This window comes from Lampetra fluviatilis, chromosome 56 (genome assembly GCF_964198595.1).
Source record: "Lampetra fluviatilis chromosome 56, kcLamFluv1.1, whole genome shotgun sequence".
NCBI lineage: Eukaryota > Metazoa > Chordata > Hyperoartia > Petromyzontiformes > Petromyzontidae > Lampetra > Lampetra fluviatilis.
Genome location: NC_136330.1, coordinates 9,336,239 through 9,359,730, shown reverse-complemented (window position 1 = coordinate 9,359,730; position 23,492 = coordinate 9,336,239). Strand labels below are relative to the sequence as shown.

Here is a 23,492-nt window from a genome sequence, read left to right as displayed (position 1 = left end):
GTCGATATTGTGTTTGATGGTTTGGGCTTTACCACAGTCGCAGTTGACTGATTCCTTAATGTTACATTTATGGAACATGTACGCACAGAGGCAGCAGCAATCCCAAATGTGGGGAATGTGATGTGTGTTGGTGTACACTAACACCACATTGCCCCCACTCGCCCTTACTTTCCCACTCCCCTCCCTGTCTCTCTTCCACTTCCCTTGACTCTGACATTAACGCTCAACTCCAGCCTATGTCCCATTCTCCTCTCTTCCTTGTCTCTCCACTCGCATCCTAATGCTAGGACTAAACCTCCTGCCTCTTTCTCCACCACTCTCCCATTGTCCTACCCCAGCATGCTGCTCCTAAGTGGTGCCTCCCAGCGTGTGCTTTATTAACACTGTTATGCTTGTTTACCCAGAAAAGGTTCACTTCGGGACTGCCAAGTATTTTCTGTATTATTCCAATTGAGTTATATGCGGATGTCATTTTCAAATGACACCAGCACACAACGACCTAGTTTTGCGCATGATGTCACTGGATCCATAACAACCACTGTTAAGCAGATGGCAAATAATGTGCCCCAAGTAATAACGAGGGCAGCCGCTACTTTCGAACCGCGAACCTCTACAACAGGTGGCAAATGCGCCCCCGCATGGCTGTGTCCCCGCCCTGTTGGGACGCCAGTATGCATGGCCAGGTGTGTGCAACTTAACCACGTGTCTCCCTGCATGCTGGTGCGTGAGTGTGTGAGATAACTTTTGCCATCGTTTGAATGTGCATTGTGTGAATTTGTGTGTGCAAGTGCGTGTATGTGCATGTGTGCATACATATGGATCTCGCATATGTAATTGTGTGTGCGTTTGTGCTGTACGTGCCAAACGTGTGTGTCAGTGTATGTGCATTTACATACGTGTGTGTGCATTTGTGTGTACAGCAAACCCTTGTCCATCGGGGGTATACATTCTTCAAAATAGATGCAATCGGCAAAACCGCGATCCGCAAACTCAAAGGCATTACGGGGAAAATTAGGGTTTGGTTCACGGTTTGTAATATGACGCTCCCCCTCCTTTTGTTTTATGTAACCCTCCATGAACCCAGGCATTAAACAGGAAGTATTTTGAATGTAAAATATTATTTTCCAATGTTAAATATATCTTGTACGGTAAATGTATAGAATGGAAACAAAAGATAATGTTTTTCAGTTTCATTTATTTGGTATAGCCCTGTGAGCCATTTGGCTCTTGAATCGGGTGCAACTGCAACAAACAAAAAACATGAACAAGAAAACATCTTAAAGTGACTATGTGACTATGTGCAAGCAGAAAATCCAAGAAAAGACAGCAAAATATTGCAGAAAAAGCACCATACACCAACGCTGTGTGCAAAAATCCCAGTGGGATGCAAGTCAAACAACAACAACCACAAGACAACTTAGATTAAGGCCATCAGTTTTAACTCCGTACTACAACAAACAAACATGGACAAACCAAAAAACTTTTCGAAATCACCAAAATAAAGACATAAAAGCAATGTAACAATGATCATAGCAACTGTGACCAAATTTTCACAATAAACGAGATAAACAACATGTACCACCAAACCCTGCAGCCACAGCTGGCTGCATGAGTCACTCCACAACAGCAGGAGCATCAGTCGGAGTATCAAAAAATTTCAATGCACCTTTAAGATCAGCACACTAAATCAAAACACAGATCATGCTTTGCAGCGGTCATCCGGAGCGAAACATTTTATTTGATTTCAGGCCACTGAATAGCAGTGGCAGCTAGGGGTGTACAACTCCTCTAGAGCAGTTTTGAGTGAATATCTCATAGGTAGTGATTCAAGTTGCAGTTTATTGGCAACAGCATTCCAGGCCCTGGGGGCATCAATAGCAAAGGCCCTTCCTCCAGTATAGTGTACAATACGGTACAGTATATTATACAACACGGTACATGTATCTTCGTACAGTACTGTACACTGAACGTATCTGTGTACAGTACTGTACTCTACAGGAAGAAAAATCATGTGGCTGAACCTGGCTGCCTCATTGGAGGCTGGGAACACTGCGTGGCCTGGGACCCACAGTGGGCCGCGTGGGAGACGAGACGGAGACAAGATGGCACATCAGCATAATCGCGAGCAGTACAGTTACAATGCATACAAGGAATCTCGTGGTCAAGCGCGAATGTTGGAGCCACAAGGGTGTGATCGGCAAACCATACCTTAGTAATTTGCCACAGAACCGCGATAGTTGAATTCGCGAGATGGAACGGTTTTCTGTACACACGTTCGTGTGCTTTTTGTGTGTGTACAGTGTGCGCATGCATGTACACACACGAATGTGCATGTATACTTGTGTTTGTGTGTCCATGTACATGTGTATATAGGCATGTGTGCGTACTTGTAAATATCGCCACTAGGAAGATAAAGATGGCTAGAGGTGGTACAAGCCACATCAGCCCCTGATATATTGTGTCGACCATCATAGCTGCTCGCTTAACAGCATTTGCTCCAGCAGTTGGTTAAGGCTATATCAGGGATATTTGTGCGTCATTGTGTACGCATATAGAGCAGACCTTTGTATGTGTATTGATGTGTGTGTGCATGCACTTGTGTGTTTGTAGCAAGAGAAGAGCCTCGTCAGTGGTGAGCGCCGGCGAGGGTCAGGTCGCTCCCTCCTCCGTGTGTCTTGCCGCCCGCCTGCCCGAGAGGGCAATCTGCAAGTTTGTGAGTCGGGGTCTCAGGACACGGAGACACAGGGCAAGAGAGCACAGGGCAATGGGGCATGGGTACATAGACACAGCAAGAGCGCACAGGGCAATTAGACATGGGCGCAAGGGGGCATGGGCAGAGAGACACAGGGCAAGAGGGCATGGGGGGCACAAGGGCAGTGGTCTCGGTGTGGCGATTTGGGTGGGTCTGTGTAGAAGCGCAGCGTCACCAAGCCACCCAATGGCACTGTCAACGAAGGTGGGTCGATCCGCACCACGGAGGGGGGGTGCCGTCGTGGCCGGGGGGGCAGCAGTGGCACCGATCCCCCTGGTGAAGGTTGGAGAAGGGGTGGCGGAGTGTGGGAAGCGGATGGGAGCGGGGGTCAGTGAGAGGTCGTTGATGCTTCATCCTGGAGAAAAATCCGATGAGCTATTTTTCACAGATGTCCAGTAGGGCAGGATCAGAAAGTTACAACGACGAACAATACAAAAATATGATAGGGGTGCAAAGTATAGAAAAGTATAGCAAAGGTAAGCAAATGGCCGTGTAGCAATGCATTGATGAATCACCGAGTGCTGCAGCTTCCGACTCTTGAAATAATTGGGGTAACATCTCTGCATGTGTTATGTGTGGTTGTGGTTGGAAACGATTTGTTTTGTGCTGCGTGTGTAATTTGTGTGGTGTGCAGTGTGCATAATGTCTATGTTGCAGTTGGTGTGGTTTTTGAGTGTAATGTATGTTGTGGTGCGGTCAAGATGGTTGGTGTGTAATAAGTGTTTAATGTGTGGGTCCTGCGAGTGGGTTATCTGATACGGTTGACCTGTTGCTGTGTGTGTAATAGGTGTGGTCTAGTGGGCGTGGTCGCTGCGTGTGTGCTGTGCCCATCTGCATTGATGAGGTTTAGGTGTGGAATAGTGGATGTGGTCGCTGCATGTGTGCTGTGCCCGACGGCGTTCAGGACGCCCACGACGGTGAGGTGAACGCCACGAGGTTCAGCCCTAACTCACGGCTTCTGGTGACAGGCGGCACCGACCGCAAAGTGAAGCTGTGGGACGTGATAGCCGGCAAGACGGAGTGCCGTGGCACGCTCTCCGGCAGCAACGCCGGCATCACCAGCCTCGATTTTGACAACACGGTGGGTGGCACCACATTGTCACCAGCTGCAGGGTTTGGCACTCGCGGCACGGGTTACGAGTAAAGGTGGGCAATTGCTTGTGCCGTCGATTATGGGTCGAGGCTTGTCCCAGGGGGTTATGGATAAAATTGGCACTGCGATGAGGTTGAGGGTACAAAGATGGCGCCTGCCGTGGGTTAAGGGGATCAAGGAGATGGCACCAGCAAGGGGAAATTGCTAAAGGAGGCATTTTCAGCCCATAGGAACAATGAGTATTGACTCGTCTGCTGTCGTGTGACCCGTGTGTCCCCATGTGTCCCCTTGCGTACGTGTATTTGTGCGTCCCCGTGCATCCCCATGTGTCCCATGTCCCCATGTTTGTATGTATGTCCCTGTGTCCCCATATAGGGCACCTACCTCCTTGCCTCCTCCAGTGATTTTGCAAGCCGCATCTGGACTGTGGACGACTTCCGTCTGCGGGTAAGGTGGTGCATGTACATGTGTGTAGTGTGTGCATGATCAGTGCACTGCTATAAACCCGGCGGCCCGAGTTCAATTGCCGCTCATTGCCAACGTCGGTGACTAATATCTAAACCGATCCTGGACTTCCCCTGAGTCAACTCAGCCTTAAATGAGTACCTGGTGCGGTGTGGAAAACATCAGCACCGGGGAGACAAAGTCAATCGTGCGTGGTGCTGGACACACCACTCACCTCATGCGCTGTGTCGGCCTTGATAGGTGCTACTCGCTGACTTTGCTTCCCCCTACAGCTTCTATAGGTTACACGGGAATCTTTGTCTTTGTGTCAGCGTGCATGTGTGTGCGTATGGCTGTGTGTACTCGTGATTCTATGAATCATCCCAGTTATTGACCTCGGTTAATTAGAAGTATAATTTTGTGTCACGTGTTTACCTTTTGTGTCCGATTACTTCTGTGCTTTTTTTTTCTTCTTGGTTCTTTCGGTAAAGTCACTTAGAATGGAAATAATAAAATAATAAAAATAAACATAATAAAATAATTATCACGACGTGTCGGCCACAAGCAAGCAGCCGTCCTCAGGTGAAGAACAGGTCTGTCAGAAAGACAGCGTCTGAATGAACACCACCAGGCTTGGCAGCGTATATTTAAGCTGGGTTGGAGGGGGAAGAGCGCCTTGACAAAGGAATTTGCATATCAAGAGGAATTTAGCATATTTATGGAAAATGCAGGTATGTGATTAGTACTACTTAAGCTCGTGCATTATGCAGGATTAGCAGCATCAAAGGGAGGGAATATGGGAAATGCAGGTATGTGATTAGTACTACTTAAGCCCGTGCATTATGCAGGATTAGCAGCATCAAAGGGAGGGGATAGGGGTAGCATTAATAAAGGGAAGGAGTGTTAATAGCATGTAGCTGCAGTAACTAAAACCACCACATAAACAACTAAAGTATAAACTACATAGTATCATCAGTATACTAAATATACTCTACAATAAGCTGAGTTACTAACAGTAAGTAATACATTACAATTCTACGTCGTAAAAAATATAATATGCTTCCATCTAAACTTTATTCTCTTACATCACACGAGTCTACACCGTACTATATACTGCCATAGACAAACCCAACATTAAATTACATACTGTATTGCTATAAACCACCCTAAACCTTATACATTGTAATATTACACTATGTATTATTTTACCCACCCTAATGTATATCACACTGCTGTATGTTCACTATACAATTACGATACTATATATTACTTTGTACATTGTATTAAGCATATAAATGTTATACTAATTGTTATTATACACTGTACCATTGACCGTCGTGTGAAAGATACTAAGAGGAAGCAACGAAATATGTCAATGGGAGAGTAGTGGTTGGAAACTTGCAGCGGAGCAAATAATCCATTCCCTGCAAAGAATACAATGCCAGTGAGTGGAACGCGGTCTGAAAGTCACCGTAAACGTGAACACAATCAGTTAAGATCCGAAATGGTTTATTATGTCCTTCCAATGATTGCTAAGCCAGAATCCATCTTCTCGGTTGAAATTGTCTCTGTGTTTGTATATGTGGATCGCCTCATGAACGAATCTCTCATGGTAGCCAGATGGCTTGCAGAGAACTTCTGTCTTGGAGAAGTCAATATCATGTGAGCCCACTGAATTGTAATAGTGATCTGCCACGGCTGAGGTGTTTGTCCTACCGTGTTTCAGGTCTGCTTTATGTTCACGGATGCGGTCTCCATGAAAACGTTGGCTACAACCGGAGATAGGGGGGAGCCCATTGGGGTGCCCTCAATTTGTTTGGAGAAATTTGAGACTGACGCCATCCAGACTGCCACTCTACGCCCGACCTTATGGAAGAGGTACGTAGATGACACTTTTGTCATCTGGCCACATGGCCGGCCTGCTCTAGACCAATTTCTCGACCACATCAATTCCATACACCCAGCCATCAGATTCACCATGGAAGTCGAAAAAGTTGGCAACCTACCCTTTTTGGATGTCCTAATTAAAAGGAGACCTGATGGTTCAATGAGCCACTCTGTCTACAGGAAAGCCACCCATACGGATGCTTACCTAAAACCGGATTCCCACCACCATCCATCCCAGAAGAATTTCCTCATCAAGACTCTATACCATAGAGCCCAATGCATCTCCGACCAGGAACACATTGCCAGTGAACTCAAACACGTATGCCAAGCTCTTAAGTCTAATGGTTACTCCGACTACACAATCCGCAAAGCCATCAATCCAACCATCAAGAAGGATCCTGTTGAGGAGCCTTTCAAGACCATCACCTTACCCTACATTGCTGGGGTCACAAAAAAGATCTCCAAAATCCTGATAAAACACAAGATCCAGGTCCGATTCAACACAGTACATAAAATCCGTGATCTGGTCCCGTCTGTAAAAGATGTGGTTTCAGACATACAGTACCCTGGCGTCTACAAACTAAGTTGCCTCTGTGGTAGCAGTTACATTGGAGAAACCAAACAACATGTCTCGGACCGCATCCGTGAACATAAAGCAGACTTGAAACACGGTAGGACAAACACCTCAGCCGTGGCAGATCACTGTTACAATTCAGTGGGCTCACATGATATTGACTTCTCCAAGACAGAGGTTCTCTGCAAGCCATCTGGCTACCATGAGAGATTCGTTCATGAGGCGATCCACATATACAAACACAGAGACAATTTCAACCGAGAAGATGGATTCTGGCTTAGCAATCATTGGAAGGACGTAATAAACCATTTAGGATCTTAACTGATTGTGTTCACGTTTACGGTGACTTTCAGACCGCGTTCCACTCACTGGCATTGTATTCTTTGCAGGGAATGGATTCTTTGCTCCGCTGCAAGTTTCCAACTATGTCAATGGGAGAGTAACTACTCTCCCATTGACATATTTCGTTGCTTCCTCTTAGTATCTTTCACACGACGGTCAATGGTACAGTGTATAATAACAAATAGTATAAAATTTATATGCTTAATACAATGTACAAAGTAATATATAGTATCGTAATTGTATAGTGAATATACAGCAGTGTGATATACATTAGGGTGGGTAGAATAATACATAGTGTAATATTACAATGTATAAGGTTTAGGGTGGTTTATAGCAATACAGTATATAATTTAATGTTGGGTTTGTCTATGGCAGTATATAGTACGGTGTAGACTCGTGTGATGTAAGAGAATAAAGTTTAGATGGAAGCATATTATATTTTTTACGATGTATAATTGTAATGTATTACTTACTGTTAGTAACTCAGCTTATTGTAGAGTATATTTAGTATACTGATGATACTATGTAGTTTATACTTTAGTTGTTTACGTGGTGGTTTTAGTTACTGCAGCTACATACTATTAACACTCCTTCCCTTTATTAATGCTACCCCTATCCCCCCCCCTTTGTTGCTGCTAATCCTGCATAATGCACGGGCATAAGTAGTACTAATCACATACCTGCATTTCCCATATTCCCTCCCTTTGATGCTGCTAATCCTGCATAATGCACGGGCATAAGTAGTACTAATCACATACCTGCATTTCCCATAAATACGCTAAATTCCTCTTGATATGCAAATTCCTTTGTCAAGGCGCTCTTCCCTCTCCAACCCAGCTTAAATATACGCTGCCAAGCCTGGTGGTGTTCATTCAGACGCTGTCTTTCTGACAGACCTGTTCTTCACCTGAGAACGGCTGCTTGCGTTGTGGCCGAAACGTCGTGATAATTATTTTATTATGTTTTATTTTCATTATTTTATTATTTCCATTCTACGTGACTTTACCGAAAGAACCAAGAAGATGAATCCCTGCAGTCACGAAAGCTTTAAATCGAAATTTACTTCTGTGCTTTTTCATGCCTGTACAGTTTAGTTCTGTCAACATACACATATCAGCATCGCATTTGCACGTCATTTGCATGCATTGTGAGTAATCATTTGTCACGCATACCTCCGAAGCGTTTATTGCATGCGTACAAATAAATTAAAAAAATTACGAATGAAAGAATCGATCCAGGCCAGGTCATTATTAACTCCACACCAAGGTGTTTTAACGATCCATCAGAGCGGCCGTGCTAATGACCCACGGTCTTCAAATCATGCCCCCTTCCCGTGCCCACTGTGCTGACCTCTCCCGACCCCCCTCGTCACCCTCCCACACCTCCGCCGCCACCCCCACCCCGTGCAGCACACGTTGACTGGTCACTCGGGGAAGGTGCTTAGCGCCAAGTTCATGAGTGACTTTGTGAAGATTGTATCGGGCAGCCACGATCGCACGCTCAAGCTGTGGGACCTGCGAAGCCGGGCATGTGAGTGTCGCGCACTCTTCTCTCGTCATGCGGTCGCCGCCACATGCTGACACTCATTGAACTAACTAATTTCTCACAACCTCCCACTCATGCAATCATCACGCACTCATACGCTGATTCTTCATTGCGCTCTTTATCCTGGAGAACATTTTTACTATTTTTTATACAAAAGTCTAAACAGCACTTATGAGTGAGAACACGCAGCATTTGCTGGACGAAGACGCATACCCTGCCCCCATCATTTGCTCAGTCAATGAGAGCGACATATACACTCTTAGGCAACCAGACCCCCCCACCCCACGATTCAATTATCATGATTCGTAGTCACAATAACTCTTTTTTATAAATCACTAGCGGGAAGTACCAGGCGTTGCCCGGGCGAAAAAGGCAGACACACAGATCGATTTACACACACTTACAGACATTGACCCACACACACATACAGATCGACTTAAACACACGCACATTGACTCACACACACACATCGACGCAGACACGCACATCAAATCACACACACACATCGATTCAGACACACGCATAAATATTCAAAAATGTACAAACTTAATTAGAAAATCTTAGTTGTCTATGCACACACACACCACGCACACACATTGACTTATATACACAAACATCGACTCACACACACAACGCCCTACACACACACACACACATATGGACTCACACACACACAGACTTACACACAACAACAACCGCCATTCGCCACTAAGTGGCGGTGACATCACCACGACGCTTGTGCCAGGCTATGTGCACCTTGAGGCCACGTGAAGGGTCGAACGCCCGCTGGCAGGAGGTCACGGGGCAGGCCCAGGTGCCACGGGTCAACTGACTGAGATGACTGGCTGATGCACCACCTATGCTCCCTACTGTGCCAACTTGCTGTGTTTTAGCCACCCGGCGCTCCACTCGTTGTTGTGAGCGTCGCTCCTCCGCCCTCCGTTGTTGTTGGAGGGCGACTGCCTCCAACTGCCCAGTAGCGTCCTTCGTGAGCCTCCTCCACAGAGGCCGATCTTGACACCGCTGGTACCAGTCATCGGCAAGTCCACTCAGCTCCACATCCTCCTGTACCACATCACTCCATCTCTTCTCTAGCCCGTGCCGTGCCCGTTTAGCCCCCTCGATTCAGCCGAACAAATGCTGTTTAGGCATGCGGTGACTCGGCATGCGGGCTACATGGTCCAGCCAATGCAGCCTTGCCTGCCAAAGGAGCTCACCGATGGGACTTTGTCCAGATCTTTCAAGGATTTGTGAGCTCACACAATCCAGCCTGGTTAAACCCAGGATGGATCGTAGGCAGGCCAGCCTAAATGTTTCTAATCAGCGAAGATGTTCCATTAGGGGGGTCCACGTTTCGCAAGCGTAGAGAAGGGAGGGAATGACTGTGGCCGAGAAGACCTGAAGCTTCGTGCAGAGCGACAGACCAGGCAGCTTCCACACATCGTTACGCAACCGATGAAAAGATAATGTCGCTCGACTGATTCGGAGTGAGACCTCTGCTGTTAAACCGGAGCCGGTCATAAGCACACTGCCTAGATATGGGAAACTCTCCACTCTCTCCAACTGCCCCATATCCAATTGGGAGTTGTGGGGGTGGAGTGTCCGATGGTACAAAATACCCAGGCTGGTGCTTAGTTTTGGTGGGGCTGATGGTAAGGCCCCATCTCTTAGTGGCCAGTTCCAGGTTTAGCAGCAGCGCCTCCAACTCCTCTTCTGAGTGAGCAGCGATTACCAGATCATCAGCATACATAACATGGTTGAGCAATAGGGAGCCATCCCTTGACCGCACTCGGGCATCGATCAGCCTCCCATTATATCTTTACCAAATGGAAATTCCCCCGGTACAGCTATTGAAGGCTTTATGAACTACGTGGTCAAAATAGATGTTAAATAATGTGGGAGCCAGAGGACATCCCTGTCGCACCCCAAGGTGTACAGGGAAAGGCTCTGACTCCCGGCCATGTAGTTTTACCCGGGCCCGATCACCATCATGAAGGTCCTTAATGATCGTGAGCAGAGGGTCAGGGACTCCGAAAGCACGAAGAACAACCCAGAGCCCAGGCCTACTGATGGTATCATAGGCCTTGACCAGGTCAACGAGTAACACACACACATGGACTTACACACACACATACAACGACTCACACACATAGATTGACATGCACACACAATTATTTTTTTCTTGAAACTTACACACATCGACTCACACACACACGGAGCTACACAATACACAAAGAAATGGACGTACACACTCACATGGAGCCATGCACACACATCGATTAACACACACACAAACATGGACTCACACACATATTGACTCACACACACACATCAACTCTCGCACACACACATCGACTCACACACACATTGACGCAGACACGTACATGGACTCACACGCACACATGGACTTAGACACATTATTATTGTAAAAATTGCAACCTAATTGTGAAATATTAGTTGTCTACACACACACGACGCACACACATTGATTAACACAGACATAGATTGACACACACACACTTATCGACTCACGCACACACACATCGACTTGCACACACACACATCGACTTATACATACATACACATACACAGACGTACACACACACAAATCGTCGCAGGCACGCACATCAACTCACACGCACAATAGGACATAGGCACACACACACGTAAGAATAAAAATAATAAGCAAGTAAATTGTGAAATATGAGTTGTCCGCACACAAACATAATTATTTGTATAAATGCAAGGTGATTATTAAAAAAATAGGTTTGAATGTGCGTAAGTTTAGCAAAAGACGCAAGAAAAATAAAAAATATTTGTCTGCTATGAAACAATATTATTTAAATATTAACAAGGTGATGATTTAAATAATAGGTTTGCATGAACGTGAGTTTAGCGAAATAAGCTATAAAAAAAAATTACTTGTCTGTACACAAACCGAATGATTATTATATTTCCAAGCTTATTTTTTTTAAAATCAGTTTTCTATGTACGTGAGTTGAGCAAAAGCAGCAATAAAATATAACTTACTTAACATTGCTGTGGTGAGGCCTAGTCCCGTGCAGAGCCCCTAGATTGCCCAGCCAGCCGAGGTGGAACCTTGGTAGACTGGGGGCTGGGCCGATCCCCCCGGCCGCGCTACAATAATATTCTCTAAGCGCTATAATATTAATATATAGGGTTGCAATCGAAACATCGCATTCTATTATTATTTGATTTTATTTCTTTCTACGTGAATTTACCGAAAGAACCAGAGTAATTCCGGTAGTCTCGAAAGCTTCAAATCTAGTTTTAACCATCTCTACGGGGAGGATTTGCCGTGCTTGCTTGTTTCGCACTTAACTTTTAATTTAGCGATTTTTGGAAGAACGTAATCAACCAAGCTGTGCGTTAACTGTGTGTTAACCAACTCTGTGTTGCATTACATTACACTTCCTAATTTTACTAAATTTGCTATCTCCGTGCTTAATCTTGATTTGAAGCTTTCGTGACTGCAGGAATCCATACTCTTTGGTTCTTTTGGTAAAGTCACGTAGGTAGAAAATCAAACAAATAATTTATTTTCTCCGTGCTTGTTTGTTCAGAAGCCCAGTGTCTAGCTCTTCCATCCTCTTTGGGCAGGCCGTGCTTGTTTGTTCCACACAACTCTCTCATTTTTCTCTACACCAAACCCCCCCCCCTCTCGACCCTATTGACTCTGTAATATCTACTGACTGTCCAGTAGCATCTACTGAGCCAGTAGTAGCTACTGACTGTATAGTAGTATGTACTGACTGTAGCAGTATTTAGTGACCGTAGTGGTAGAAACTGACTGTTTTAGTATCTACTAACTCAATATAGCAGTATCTACCAACTCGATAGCAGTATCTACTATCACTACAGCAGTGCATACCGACTGTGGTGATTGCCTATCACTACAGCAGTGCATACCGACTGTGGTGGTACCTGCTTTCACTACAGCAGTGTGTACTGACTGTGGTGGTATCCTGTTATGACTACGGCAGTGCATACTGACTATGGTGGTAGCTGCTATCATTACAGCAGTGCATACTGACTGTGGTGGTACCTGCTATGATTAGAGCAGTGCATACTGACTGGTGGTACCTGCTATGATTACGGCAGTCGATACTGTGGTGGTGCCTGCTATGATTACAGCAGTACATACTGGCTGTGGTGGTACCTGCTATGATTACAGCAGTCCAAACTGACCGTGGTGGTACCTGCTATGATTACAGCAGTGCATACTATGGTGGTACCTGCTTTCACTACAGCAGTGCATTCTGACTGTGGTGGTCCCTGCTATGATTAGGGCAGTGCATACTGACTGGTGGTACCTGCTATGATTACAGCAGTGCATACTGACTGGTAGTACCTGCTATGATACCAGCAGTGCATACTGACTGTGGTGGTACCTGCTTTCACTACAGCAGTGCATACTGACTGGTGGTACCTGCTATGATTACAGCAGTGCATACTGACTGGTGGCACCTGCTATGATAACAGCAGTGTATACTGACTGTGGTGGCACCTGCTATGATTAGAGCAGTGCATACTATGGTGGTCCCTGCTATGATTAAAGCAGTGCATACTGACTGGTGGTACCTGCTATGATAACAGCAGTGCATACTGACTGTGGTGGTACCTGCTATGATTAGAGCACTGCATACTGACAGTGATGGTGCCTGTTGTGATTATGGCAGTGCATTCTGACTGTGGTGGTACCTGCTTTCACTACAGCAGTGCATACTGACTATGGTGGTATCTGCTATGATTACAGCAGTGCATACTGTCTGTGGTGGTACCTGCTATGATTAGAGCACTGCATACTGACAGTGGTGGTGCCTGCTATGATTACGGCAGTGCATACTGACTGTGGTGGTACCTGCTATGATTACAGCAGTGCATACTGTGGTGGTACCTGCTTTCACTACAGCAGTGCATACTGACTGTGGTGGTACCTGCTTTCACTACAACAGTGCAAGCTGACTGTGGTGGTATCTGCTATGATTACAGCAGTGCATACTGACTGCGGTGGTACTTGGTTTCACTACAGCAGTGCATACTGACTGTGGTTGTGCCTGCTATGATAACAGCAGTGCATACTGATTGTGGTGGCACCTGCTATGATTAGAGCAGTGTATACTGTGGTGGTCCCTGCTATGATTACAGCAGTGCATACTGACTGTGGGTGGTACCTGCTATGATTACAGCAGTGCATACTGACTGTGGTGGCACCTGCTATAATAACAGCAGTGCATACTGACTGTGGTGGTACCTGCTATGATAACAGCAGTGCATACTGACTGGTGGTACCTGCTTTCACTTCAGCAGTGCATTCTGACTGTGGTGGTATCTGCTATGATTACAGCAGTGCATACTGTGGTGGTCCCTGCTATGATTACAGCAGTGCATACTGACTGTGGTGGTACCTGCTATGATCACAGCAGTGCATACTGACTGTGGTGGCACCTGCTATGATTACAGCAGTGCATACTGACTGTCGTGGTACCTGCTATGATTAAAGCAGTGCATACTGACTGTGGTGGTACCTGCTATGATCACAGCAGTGCATACTGACTGTGGTGACACCTGCTATGATTACGGCAGTGCATGCTGACTGTGGTGGTACCTGCTATGATTAAAGCAGTGCATACTGACTGTCGTGGTCCCTGCTATGATTACAGCAGTGCATACTGACTGTGGTGGTACCTGCTATGATCACAGCAGTGCATACTGACTGTGGTGGCACCTGCTATGATTACGGCAGTGCATGCTGACTGTGGTGGTACCTGCTATGATTAAAGCAGTGCATACTGACTGTGGTAGTACCTGCTATGATACCAGCAGTGCATACTGACTGTGGTGATACCTGCTATGATTAAAGCAGTTAATACTGTGCTGGTACCAGCTTTCATTACAGCAGTGCATACTGACAGTGGTGGTGCCTGCTATAATTACAGCAGTGCCAACTGTGGTGGTACCTGCTTTCACTACAGCAGTGCATACTGACTTGTGGTACCTGCTTTCACTACAGCAGTGCATGCTGACTGTGGTGGTATCTGCTATGATTACAGCAGTGCATACTGACTGCGGTGGTACCTGGTTTCAATACAGCAGTGCATACTGACTGTGGTTGTGCCTGCTATGATAACAGCAGTGCATACTGACTGTGGTGACACCTGCTATGATTAGAGCAGTGCATACTGTGGTGGTCCCTGCTATGATTACAGCAGTGCATACTGACTGTGGGTGGTACCTGCTATGACTGACTGTGGGTGGTACCTGCTATGATAACAGCAGTGCATACTGACTGTGGTGGTACCTGCTATGATTACAGCACTGCATACTGTGGTGGAGCCTGCTATGATTACAGCAGTGCATACTGACTGTGGTGGTACCTGCTATGATTACAACAGTACATACTGACTGTGGTGGTACCTGCTATGATAACAGCAGTGCATACTGACTGTGGTGGTACCTGCTATGATAACAGCAGTTCTAACTGACTGGTGGTACCTGCTATGATTACAGCAGTGCATACTGTGGTGGTCCCTGCTATGATTACAGCAGTGCATACTGACTGTGGTGGTACCTGCTATGATCACAGCAGTGCATACTGTGGTGGTCCCTGCTATGATTACAGCAGTGCATATTGACTGTCGTGGTACCTGCTATGATCACAGCAGTGCATGCTGACTGGTGGTACCTGCTATGATTAAAGCAGTGCATACTAACTGGTAGTACCTGCTATGATACCAGCAGTGCATACTGACTGTGGTGATACCTGCTATGATTAAAGCAGTTAATACTGTGCTGGTACCAGCTTTCATTACAGCAGTGCATACTGACAGTGGTGGTGCCTGCTATAATTACAGCAGTGCCAACTGTGGTGGTACCTGCTTTCACTACAGCAGTGCATACTGACTGTTGTGGTACCTGCTTTCACTACAGCAGTGCATGCTGACTGTGGTGGTATCTGCTATGATTACAGCAGTGCATACTGACTGCGGTGGTACCTGGTTTCAATACAGCAGTGCATACTGACTGTAGTTGTGCCTGCTATGATAACAGCAGTGCATACTGACTGTGGTGGCACCTGCTATGATTAGAGCAGTGCATACTGTGGTGGTCCCTGCTATGATTACAGCAGTGCATACTGACTGGTGGTACCTGCTATGATGACAGCAGTGCATACTGACTGGTGGTACCTGCTATGATTACAGCAGTGCATACAGTGCTGGTACCTGCTTTCACTACAGCAGTGCATCCTGACTGGTGGCACCTGCTATCACCACAGTAGTACTTGCTGACTCCATAGCAGTATATATCGACTCGAAAGCACAATGTACTCACCTGACAGAGTGACGTGGTGAGGCCTAGTCCCATGCAGAGCCCCTGTCCTCGCCTAGATTGACCAACCGGCACCTTGGCAGGCTGGGGGCTGGGCCGCTATCCCCCACCCCCCACCATCCCCCTGCCCGCGCTACAATAATACTATTTAAGCGCTGCCTATCAACCTATAGTAGTAAGTACACATATTGGGGCGGGGGGGGCAGAACATGACACTTTGATGAATTTACCTCAGCGTTGTGTGTATCTTTTTTTGCATTTTGAACACGAATGAGAAATCCCCCCCTCCACCGATGTCGCGTGTGTGTTGCTAGGGGCAACCCCGGGCAGCTTTAGCAGCGTGAGGAAATAATTTAATAATGAGAAATCTCACTAAATTGTCAATTTATCTAGTTTTAAGTTTACGGATGGGAAAACGGAATAGCGTTGGCTCACCACGGGGATTACGGCGTGGTACCCGGCTACTATTTTTTTAATGTAAACCCCACAGTTTGCGAGCCAAATCCTTCGCAAGTGCACATCCACAGATAGACGGACAGACAGACGGACGGACGGACAGATGGACTGACGGACAGACAAAAAATGACTTTTATAGGTAAGATGTTATTATGTTACGTTTTGCCAGGTAAGAGCTCGCGAGACCAAGATAGCCTCAGGCCCCACTTAAAAGAAAACTCAACCACAGAAATTTAGACTGAGTGCATCACTTAAGGACACAGAGGTCCTGAAACTTCATTCTGAGAATGAGCGGGATTGTGAACACAGCTGCTCCTCTCTGCAACCTCGTCTCCTTCCGCTGCCTTGTAGGAGGAGTACAGTAGAATGAACTTGTGTGTACAGTACAATATACTAACTGATGTTATTTTATACATTAGTCTTTTTATTTATGAAATAACATTTTCCATCTGTTAGCACTTTCACCGATACCTCAATGAAGCCCTCGAATATAGCTCATTAGAAAGAAATAACGCTGTTCAGGAATGTATCCCCATATGCACAATGGTTTAATTACTTCTTTTAGCTCCGATTTCATAAGCGCTCACTTCTCCAGGAATGCATCTTGAGCACTTGGCGAGGTCTGCCTGCAGTGGAGCTGATCTGCCCACTGACCATTGGCTTGTCACTTGTAAGATGCGCCCGCCACTACGGTGGTGGGCTTCCAGTTAGGATTTCATCATCGCTTTTCGCTGGGGTTGGCATCGTCCCCCACTCCTCCTGCTGATGCCGAGGACAAATGTGTGAGGTTTAGGACTTTTATTAATGCAGCTGAAATGGCTGCTTTTGGTACAGTTCAAACCTCGCTAGAGACACTGGCTGACAGAGGTGTTTCAGCTGGTTGAGAAAAAGTTACAGAATCACACTCATTGTCAACAACATTCCACGTCCAAAAATGCAGCCTTTGCTTGGAACTTCATAGAGTCACGCGGCGCTGCAAGGATGAGGGGTGGTTGCGGGTTGGTGAGGAAAAGGAAACTGCCTCGGTTTCTCACGATCACCGATCACTGTTTAATTCCATAAAAAATGTAGCATGCAGTGGCACACCTATCACCATCCTCAAGGGAAAGAACAGTGATCTGATCTCTAAACCCCAGAAACAGGTCTGCAGGTTTACAGATAATTTTTGTGAGGCCTTGGGGGAGGGAAAACCCCTCAACTAATATAGCATCTTGGGGCAAGGTGGGGACAGATCTGCTGGGACTGCAGTGCCTCAAATATTGGAAGAAGCAGCTACCCAATGTGAGTCACTGCCTGGGGTGCCATCTGTTGAGGAAGTACACAGATTGATCTAGGAAAGCGCCAGGCAAACTGCAAAGGGAGGGTGGTGTTTCTCTGCAAAGTACCCTTAATTACAACTGTCTGGAACACAGGATGGGTGGCACAGGATCGGGAGGATGCTCTGGTGTTCCAGCTCTTTAAACAGGGGGACCGTACAGATTGTAACAACGACCGGGGCATCTCCCTCCTCAATGTGCCGAGAAAGGTTCTGGCAGAGATTATTCAAATCGCCCCCTTGCCAGGAACGCTGAGGAGAGGCTTGCTGATCCCCAATTTGATTTCATGCCAGGGTGGTTTTGCACGGCCGCCATATTCTCCATCTGTCTGCTACAGCAGAGGTGTAAGGAATTTCAATAGGCATGTGATGCGATGAATAAAGCAGGGCTGTGGGTTTTCGTCATACTTCCGGGGTCCCTGACTTTATTCACAATCATTAAGGACCATCATGATGGTGGGCAGGCTCGGGAAAAACATGCATGGTCAGGAGTCAGAGCCATGCCCTGTTCACCTTGAGGTGTGACAGGGATGTCCTCTGGTTCCTACATTATTTTACATCTTTTTCAATCATGTCCGTCGAGAAGCTTTCCATAGCTTTACTAGAAGATTTTCCATCTGGGCGCAGTCGAGAGATGGCTCCTATTGGTCAACCATGTTATAAATGCTGATCTCGTAATTGCTGCTCACTCTGAGAAGGAGTTGGAGGCTTTCCTGCTGAACCTGGACCATGCCACTAAGAGGTGTGGTGGCTTATCATTAGCCCCATCAAAACTAAGCACTTTTCTAGGTTTAACCAGGCTGTATTGTGTGAGGGGAGCTTACAAATCCTTGAAAGATTTGGACAGTCTCATCAGTAAGCTTCTCCGGCAGGGGAGGCTGCATTGGGCTAAGTCACATAGCCCACATGCCCAGCCGCTGCATCTCTAAGCAGCTTCTGTTTGGCTGGATAGAGCACTCTAAACGGGCACGGCACGGGTAGAGAAGAGATGGGCTGATGTGGTACAGAAGGGGATGTGGAGATGCGTGGACTTGCCGATTACTGGTACCAGCGGTGTGACAAGATCGGCCTCTGTGGAGGAGGAGGCTCGTGCAGGATGCTACTGGGCATTTGGAGGCGGTCGCTCTCCAGCAACAGCGGAGGAATGAGGAGCGATGCTCATAACAGCGAGCAGAGCGCTGGGTGCCTAAAATGCAGCAAGTTGGCACAGTAGGGGGCACAGGTGGTGCATCTGCCAGTCATGGCACCTGGGTCTGTCCCATGACCTGCCGGCGAGTGTTGGACACTTCATGTGGCCTCAAACTGCATATCGCATGGCACAAGTGCCGTGGTGACATCGCCACTTAGTGGTGAATACCGGCTTTTGTTGTGTCTGTGTACATGTACACATGTATATGTGTGTACGTTTGCATGGTGTGTGCATGCGTGTGTGTAAAATTATGTGTGTGTGCGTCGGGTAGCGGTTAGCACGCTATGCTACAAACCCGACGACTCGAGTTTGATTCCCGCTCATGACCAACATCACTGGTGATTATCTGAACCCTAGATCGACTCAGCTGGAAATGAGTACCTGGTACAGTGTGTAAACTTCACCTACCAGGGAGACAAAGGCAGCTGGGCATGGTGTTGGCCATCCACCCCCTCGTGTGCCATGCCGGCCTTCATAGGTGCCCACTAACAGCACTTGCCCCAACAGTCTGTTAAGGCTACATGGGGGATTTTTATCTTTGTGTGCGTACATATGTGTGTGTGTGCATTTCCAGGCATTCGTACGATCTTTGCGGGCTCCAGCTGTAACGACGTCGTGTGCTCGGAGCAGTGCGTCATCAGCGGCCACTACGACAAGAAGATCCGCTTCTGGGACACACGGTGAGGAGCGGGAAGTGGTGCCGCGAGAGGCTGGCATGGCGCCGCCCTCCGCTCCGGCTTGCCGCATCACGCTGTCGTTCTAGCCCTGCGCTCCGAACCCCATATCCCGAGTTCGATTCCTGCTCACGGTCAGCATTGGGGACAACGAATATCTGAAATGGTCCTTAGCCTCCCCTTGGTCAACTCGATCATCAAATGAGTCCTGTTGGTGCAGAGGGGTCAAAGGTGACTGGGAGTGTGTGATCCTGGCCACACCATTCACCTTGTGCTCAGTGCCAGTCTTCATCGGTGGTCGCTAACAGCACTTTCCCCAACAGTCTGTGTAGGCTCCATGTGTCTGTGTGAGTATACAGGGTGTGAGTGTGTGTGGAAAATAGACGTAAATCCAGGCTTGTAGGGAGCAGCATCTGTGTGTGTGTGCACATTGGGGGTCAGTAACCCCCCTACCTGGCGGCATTTCTACCAAATCCCACGGAAACTCCCAACTAAGCTTTTGCTGGGGACCCCAGGGGGACGAGCATTTATGATGCCTTCTGCCCAAACCCCATTTGTCAGAGCCAGACTGAGCCCCGCCTCCCCCTCCCCCCGCCTTCAGGGTTCCACCAAAAACAGGAAACCACCACGGTTGGCCACTGATGAGGAAAAAGGCTGCCATTCTGTCGGGAGGTGGGCCGGTACCGCCTGGATCTCTGTGATATTCAGGAGGTCCGGTGGACTGACTCTGGCTCCAGTCACCATGAGGGGTGGACAGTCCTCTCAGGGCAGGAAACTGATAAAAAATGAACAGGGAGTGTCGTTGCTTTTAAATAAAACAGTGAAGGGGGTGTGGGAGCGTTGAGGTGAGAGGTGAGGAATGGTGGTGGTGGTTGCTTATTCGCTCGCCGCAGATGAACATCAGTGGAGGGATGCCGACTAGGCCGATGAGTCAGATGCCTTCTAAAACTTCCTGTCCCAGGTGCTGGCTAAAGTTTCTCCTCGGGATAGTCATCTTGTTGGGTGATTTTAACGCATGAATGGGTCATGACACAGATACCTGGGTTGGAGTGATTGGAAGGAATGTACCAGATCAGCTCAATAATAATGGTAGGAGGCTGCTAGACTTCTGTGCAGCCAATGGGCTTGTAATCACCAACACACTTTTGCAGCATTGGCACATTCATACAATATCATGGATGCACACTGAGTCCAAGTAAGAACATCTGTTGGACTGTACAGTGAAATGGGTGAGGTTCAGGACTGTGGCTCATGCAGCTGCAATGACTGCATTGAGTACACACTGAGTCCAAGTAAGAACATCTGTTGGACTGTACAGTGAAATGGGTGAGGTTCAGGACTGTGGCTCATGCAGCTGCAATGACTGCATTGAGTACACAGTCCAGACCTCCCCAGAGACCACACTGAGATGGAGTTGGAGGCTCTACTGCTGAACCTGGTGTGTGACCATAAGAGGTGGGGTCTTACCGTCAGCCCAACTAAAACTAAGCAGCTGCCTTAGTTTATTTTGTCATCAGGCATCCACCCCCTAAGCTCTCCATAAATGATGGGGCAGTTGTGGAGATGTTTCCATATCCGGGCAATGTGCTTATGTCCAACTCTGGTTTAGCAGCAGAGGTCTCACTCCAAATAATTCATGTGCCATGATCTGTTCATCAGCTGTGCAACGCTGTGTGGAAGCTACGTGGCCTGTCATTCAATACGAAGATTTGGGTCTTCTCAGCCACAGTTATGCCCTTGCTACGATCCATCCTGGGTTTAGCCGAACTAGATTGTGTCAGCTCACAAATCCTTGAAAGATCTGGACAGAGTTCCATTGGTGAACTCCTCCGATGAGCGAGGCTGCATTGGCTGCAACACGTAGCCCGCATGGCCAGCCACCGCATGGTCAAACAACTTCTGTTTGGCCCCATAGAGGGGGCTAAACGGCCACGGTACGGGCTAGAGAAGAGAAGGACTGATGTGATACAGAAGGATGTGGAGCTGAATGGATTTGCCAATGACTGGTGCCAGTGGTGTAAAAATTGGCCTCGATGGAGAAGTCTCATGAAGGACGCTATTGAGCAGTTGGAGGCAGTCACCCTCCAGCAACAGGGGAGGGCAGAAGAGTGATGTTCACAACAATGAGCGGAGTGGCGGGCGGCTAAAACGCAGCAAGTTGGCACAGTAGGGAGCAAAGTTGGTGCATCGGCCAGTCATCTCAGTCAACCCATGGCACCTGGGTCTGTCCCATGACCCGCTGCGAGCGAGCCTTCAGACACTTCACGTGGCCTCAAAGTGCACCTAGCGTAACACAAGCGCCGAGATAACATCATCGCCGTTTAGTTACAAAAATGCCGGTGGTTTTTGGTCGGTTTAAATAAATCATCAAACGTGAGCAGCAGCATCAACAGCATAGGGTAGGTATCTTCGCAGGCAGAAGCTAAGAGCGTGATCGGCATCCTCACCATCAATAGTCCCCTTAATTACTAATTATTATCATTAGCAACAGCAAATGCGTCTTATCTTGTCAGCCTCAGTAGGTGCTCGTAAACAGCACTTGCTCAAATCGTCTGTATAGGTGACACGGGGGATCTTTGCGTGCATGTTAATACGTGTGAAAACATGCTTGTACAACAGCTCGGAGTCTGTGCGCACGGAGCTGGAGCTGCTGGGGCGCGTCACGTCGCTGGACCTGAACGCAGAGCGGACGGAGCTGTTGAGCTGCTCGCGGGACGACTCGCTCCGCATCACCGAGCTGCGCACCAACAGCACGCGCATCTCTCTCACGTGCGCGCTCGCCCCCGCATCCGCGTTGTCGCCACTCCTCACTCTGCGATCTTTCACTTGGAATCGGGAGTTGCTATTCGATTCCACTCGATAATCGCGTGCTTTTTGTGTGTCTCGTCACTTTTTACAGCTTAATATGTATTGACCGTATTGTCATGTTAGGAAGCCACTGGAGCTATGCACTTTTAAATATAAATTGAAAACTCATATCTTTAGAACATTTTTTTGTGTTTAGTTTGGTGTCCTTCCCCCACACCTCCAATTAGTGTGGTTGGCAACGTACGATCCGAAATAAGTCCTTCTGCCTGCTCTGTTGAATTTTTGAACAGCCGAGTTTGTGTCATTACAGGGCGGAGGGCTTCAAGTGTGGAGCGGACTGGACGAGAGCTGTCTTCAGGTGATGCAAATCACTTGTCTGGCATGTGTCTGTGTGCCATGTGTCTCTGCAGTGTATTTGTCTAGCTGTCGTTCTTTCACGTGGCTTTGTATCTCCATAATACAGGTTTTTTTTTTGGGTTAGATCGCTTGAATATAAATGTCGTTAAACCCGCCACCACCCAACAGCCAATAATAAGGTTTGTCACGTAAACAGAACATGCCAGTTCACTACTCGAATAGCACGCCAGTGTGTTGGAGAGCAAATCCACAACATTTACAATCTGAGTATGACATGTCACCAGTAATTACAACCGGCGTCATCAGGCTGGATCAAACCCACATTTTCTTTATTATGGATGATATTGGTCGCGAAAGCCTACGTGTTAAACTGGCTTTGTATCTACAGTATCTAACTGTGTGCATTTCTTTCTGTCTGACTTTGTCTGCCTGTTCACCTGTCTGGCTGTCAGTCTGTGGTTGTTCCTTCTTGTTTGCATGTTTGTGCATGTCTGTTTGGCGGTTAGTGATGAAGGTAGTGGCTGTAATAGAGTTTGGTTTAGTGTCGATGGTGGTGGTGTTTTAATGTCACTTGTGGTAATGTTGTTAGTGCCAGTTTTGGTGGTGTTGGTGGTGGTGGAGGCCACAGCAGTTTGGTGATGATGCTGGTACAGCAACAACGAGTGGAGCGCCGGGCGGCCAAAACGCAGCAATACTCTTAGGTTTT

The 23,492-nt window shown here is 47.3% G+C and overlaps 1 protein-coding gene across 1 annotated transcript in view; it reads left to right on the top strand.

Annotated features, from left to right (window-relative positions):
- The window catches only part of LOC144950180 (autophagy-related protein 16-like), a 42,565-nt gene that overhangs the window by 12,882 nt on the left and 6,191 nt on the right, over window positions 1-23,492 (top strand). The window contains exons 10-16 of the mRNA XM_078880259.1: window positions 2,611-2,713; window positions 3,657-3,833; window positions 4,221-4,292; window positions 8,502-8,622; window positions 19,522-19,627; window positions 22,241-22,390; window positions 22,740-22,787. Coding sequence (XP_078736385.1) covers window positions 2,611-2,713; window positions 3,657-3,833; window positions 4,221-4,292; window positions 8,502-8,622; window positions 19,522-19,627; window positions 22,241-22,390; window positions 22,740-22,787 — 777 coding nt within the window. The remainder of the gene's footprint in view (window positions 1-2,610; window positions 2,714-3,656; window positions 3,834-4,220; window positions 4,293-8,501; window positions 8,623-19,521; window positions 19,628-22,240; window positions 22,391-22,739; window positions 22,788-23,492) is intronic.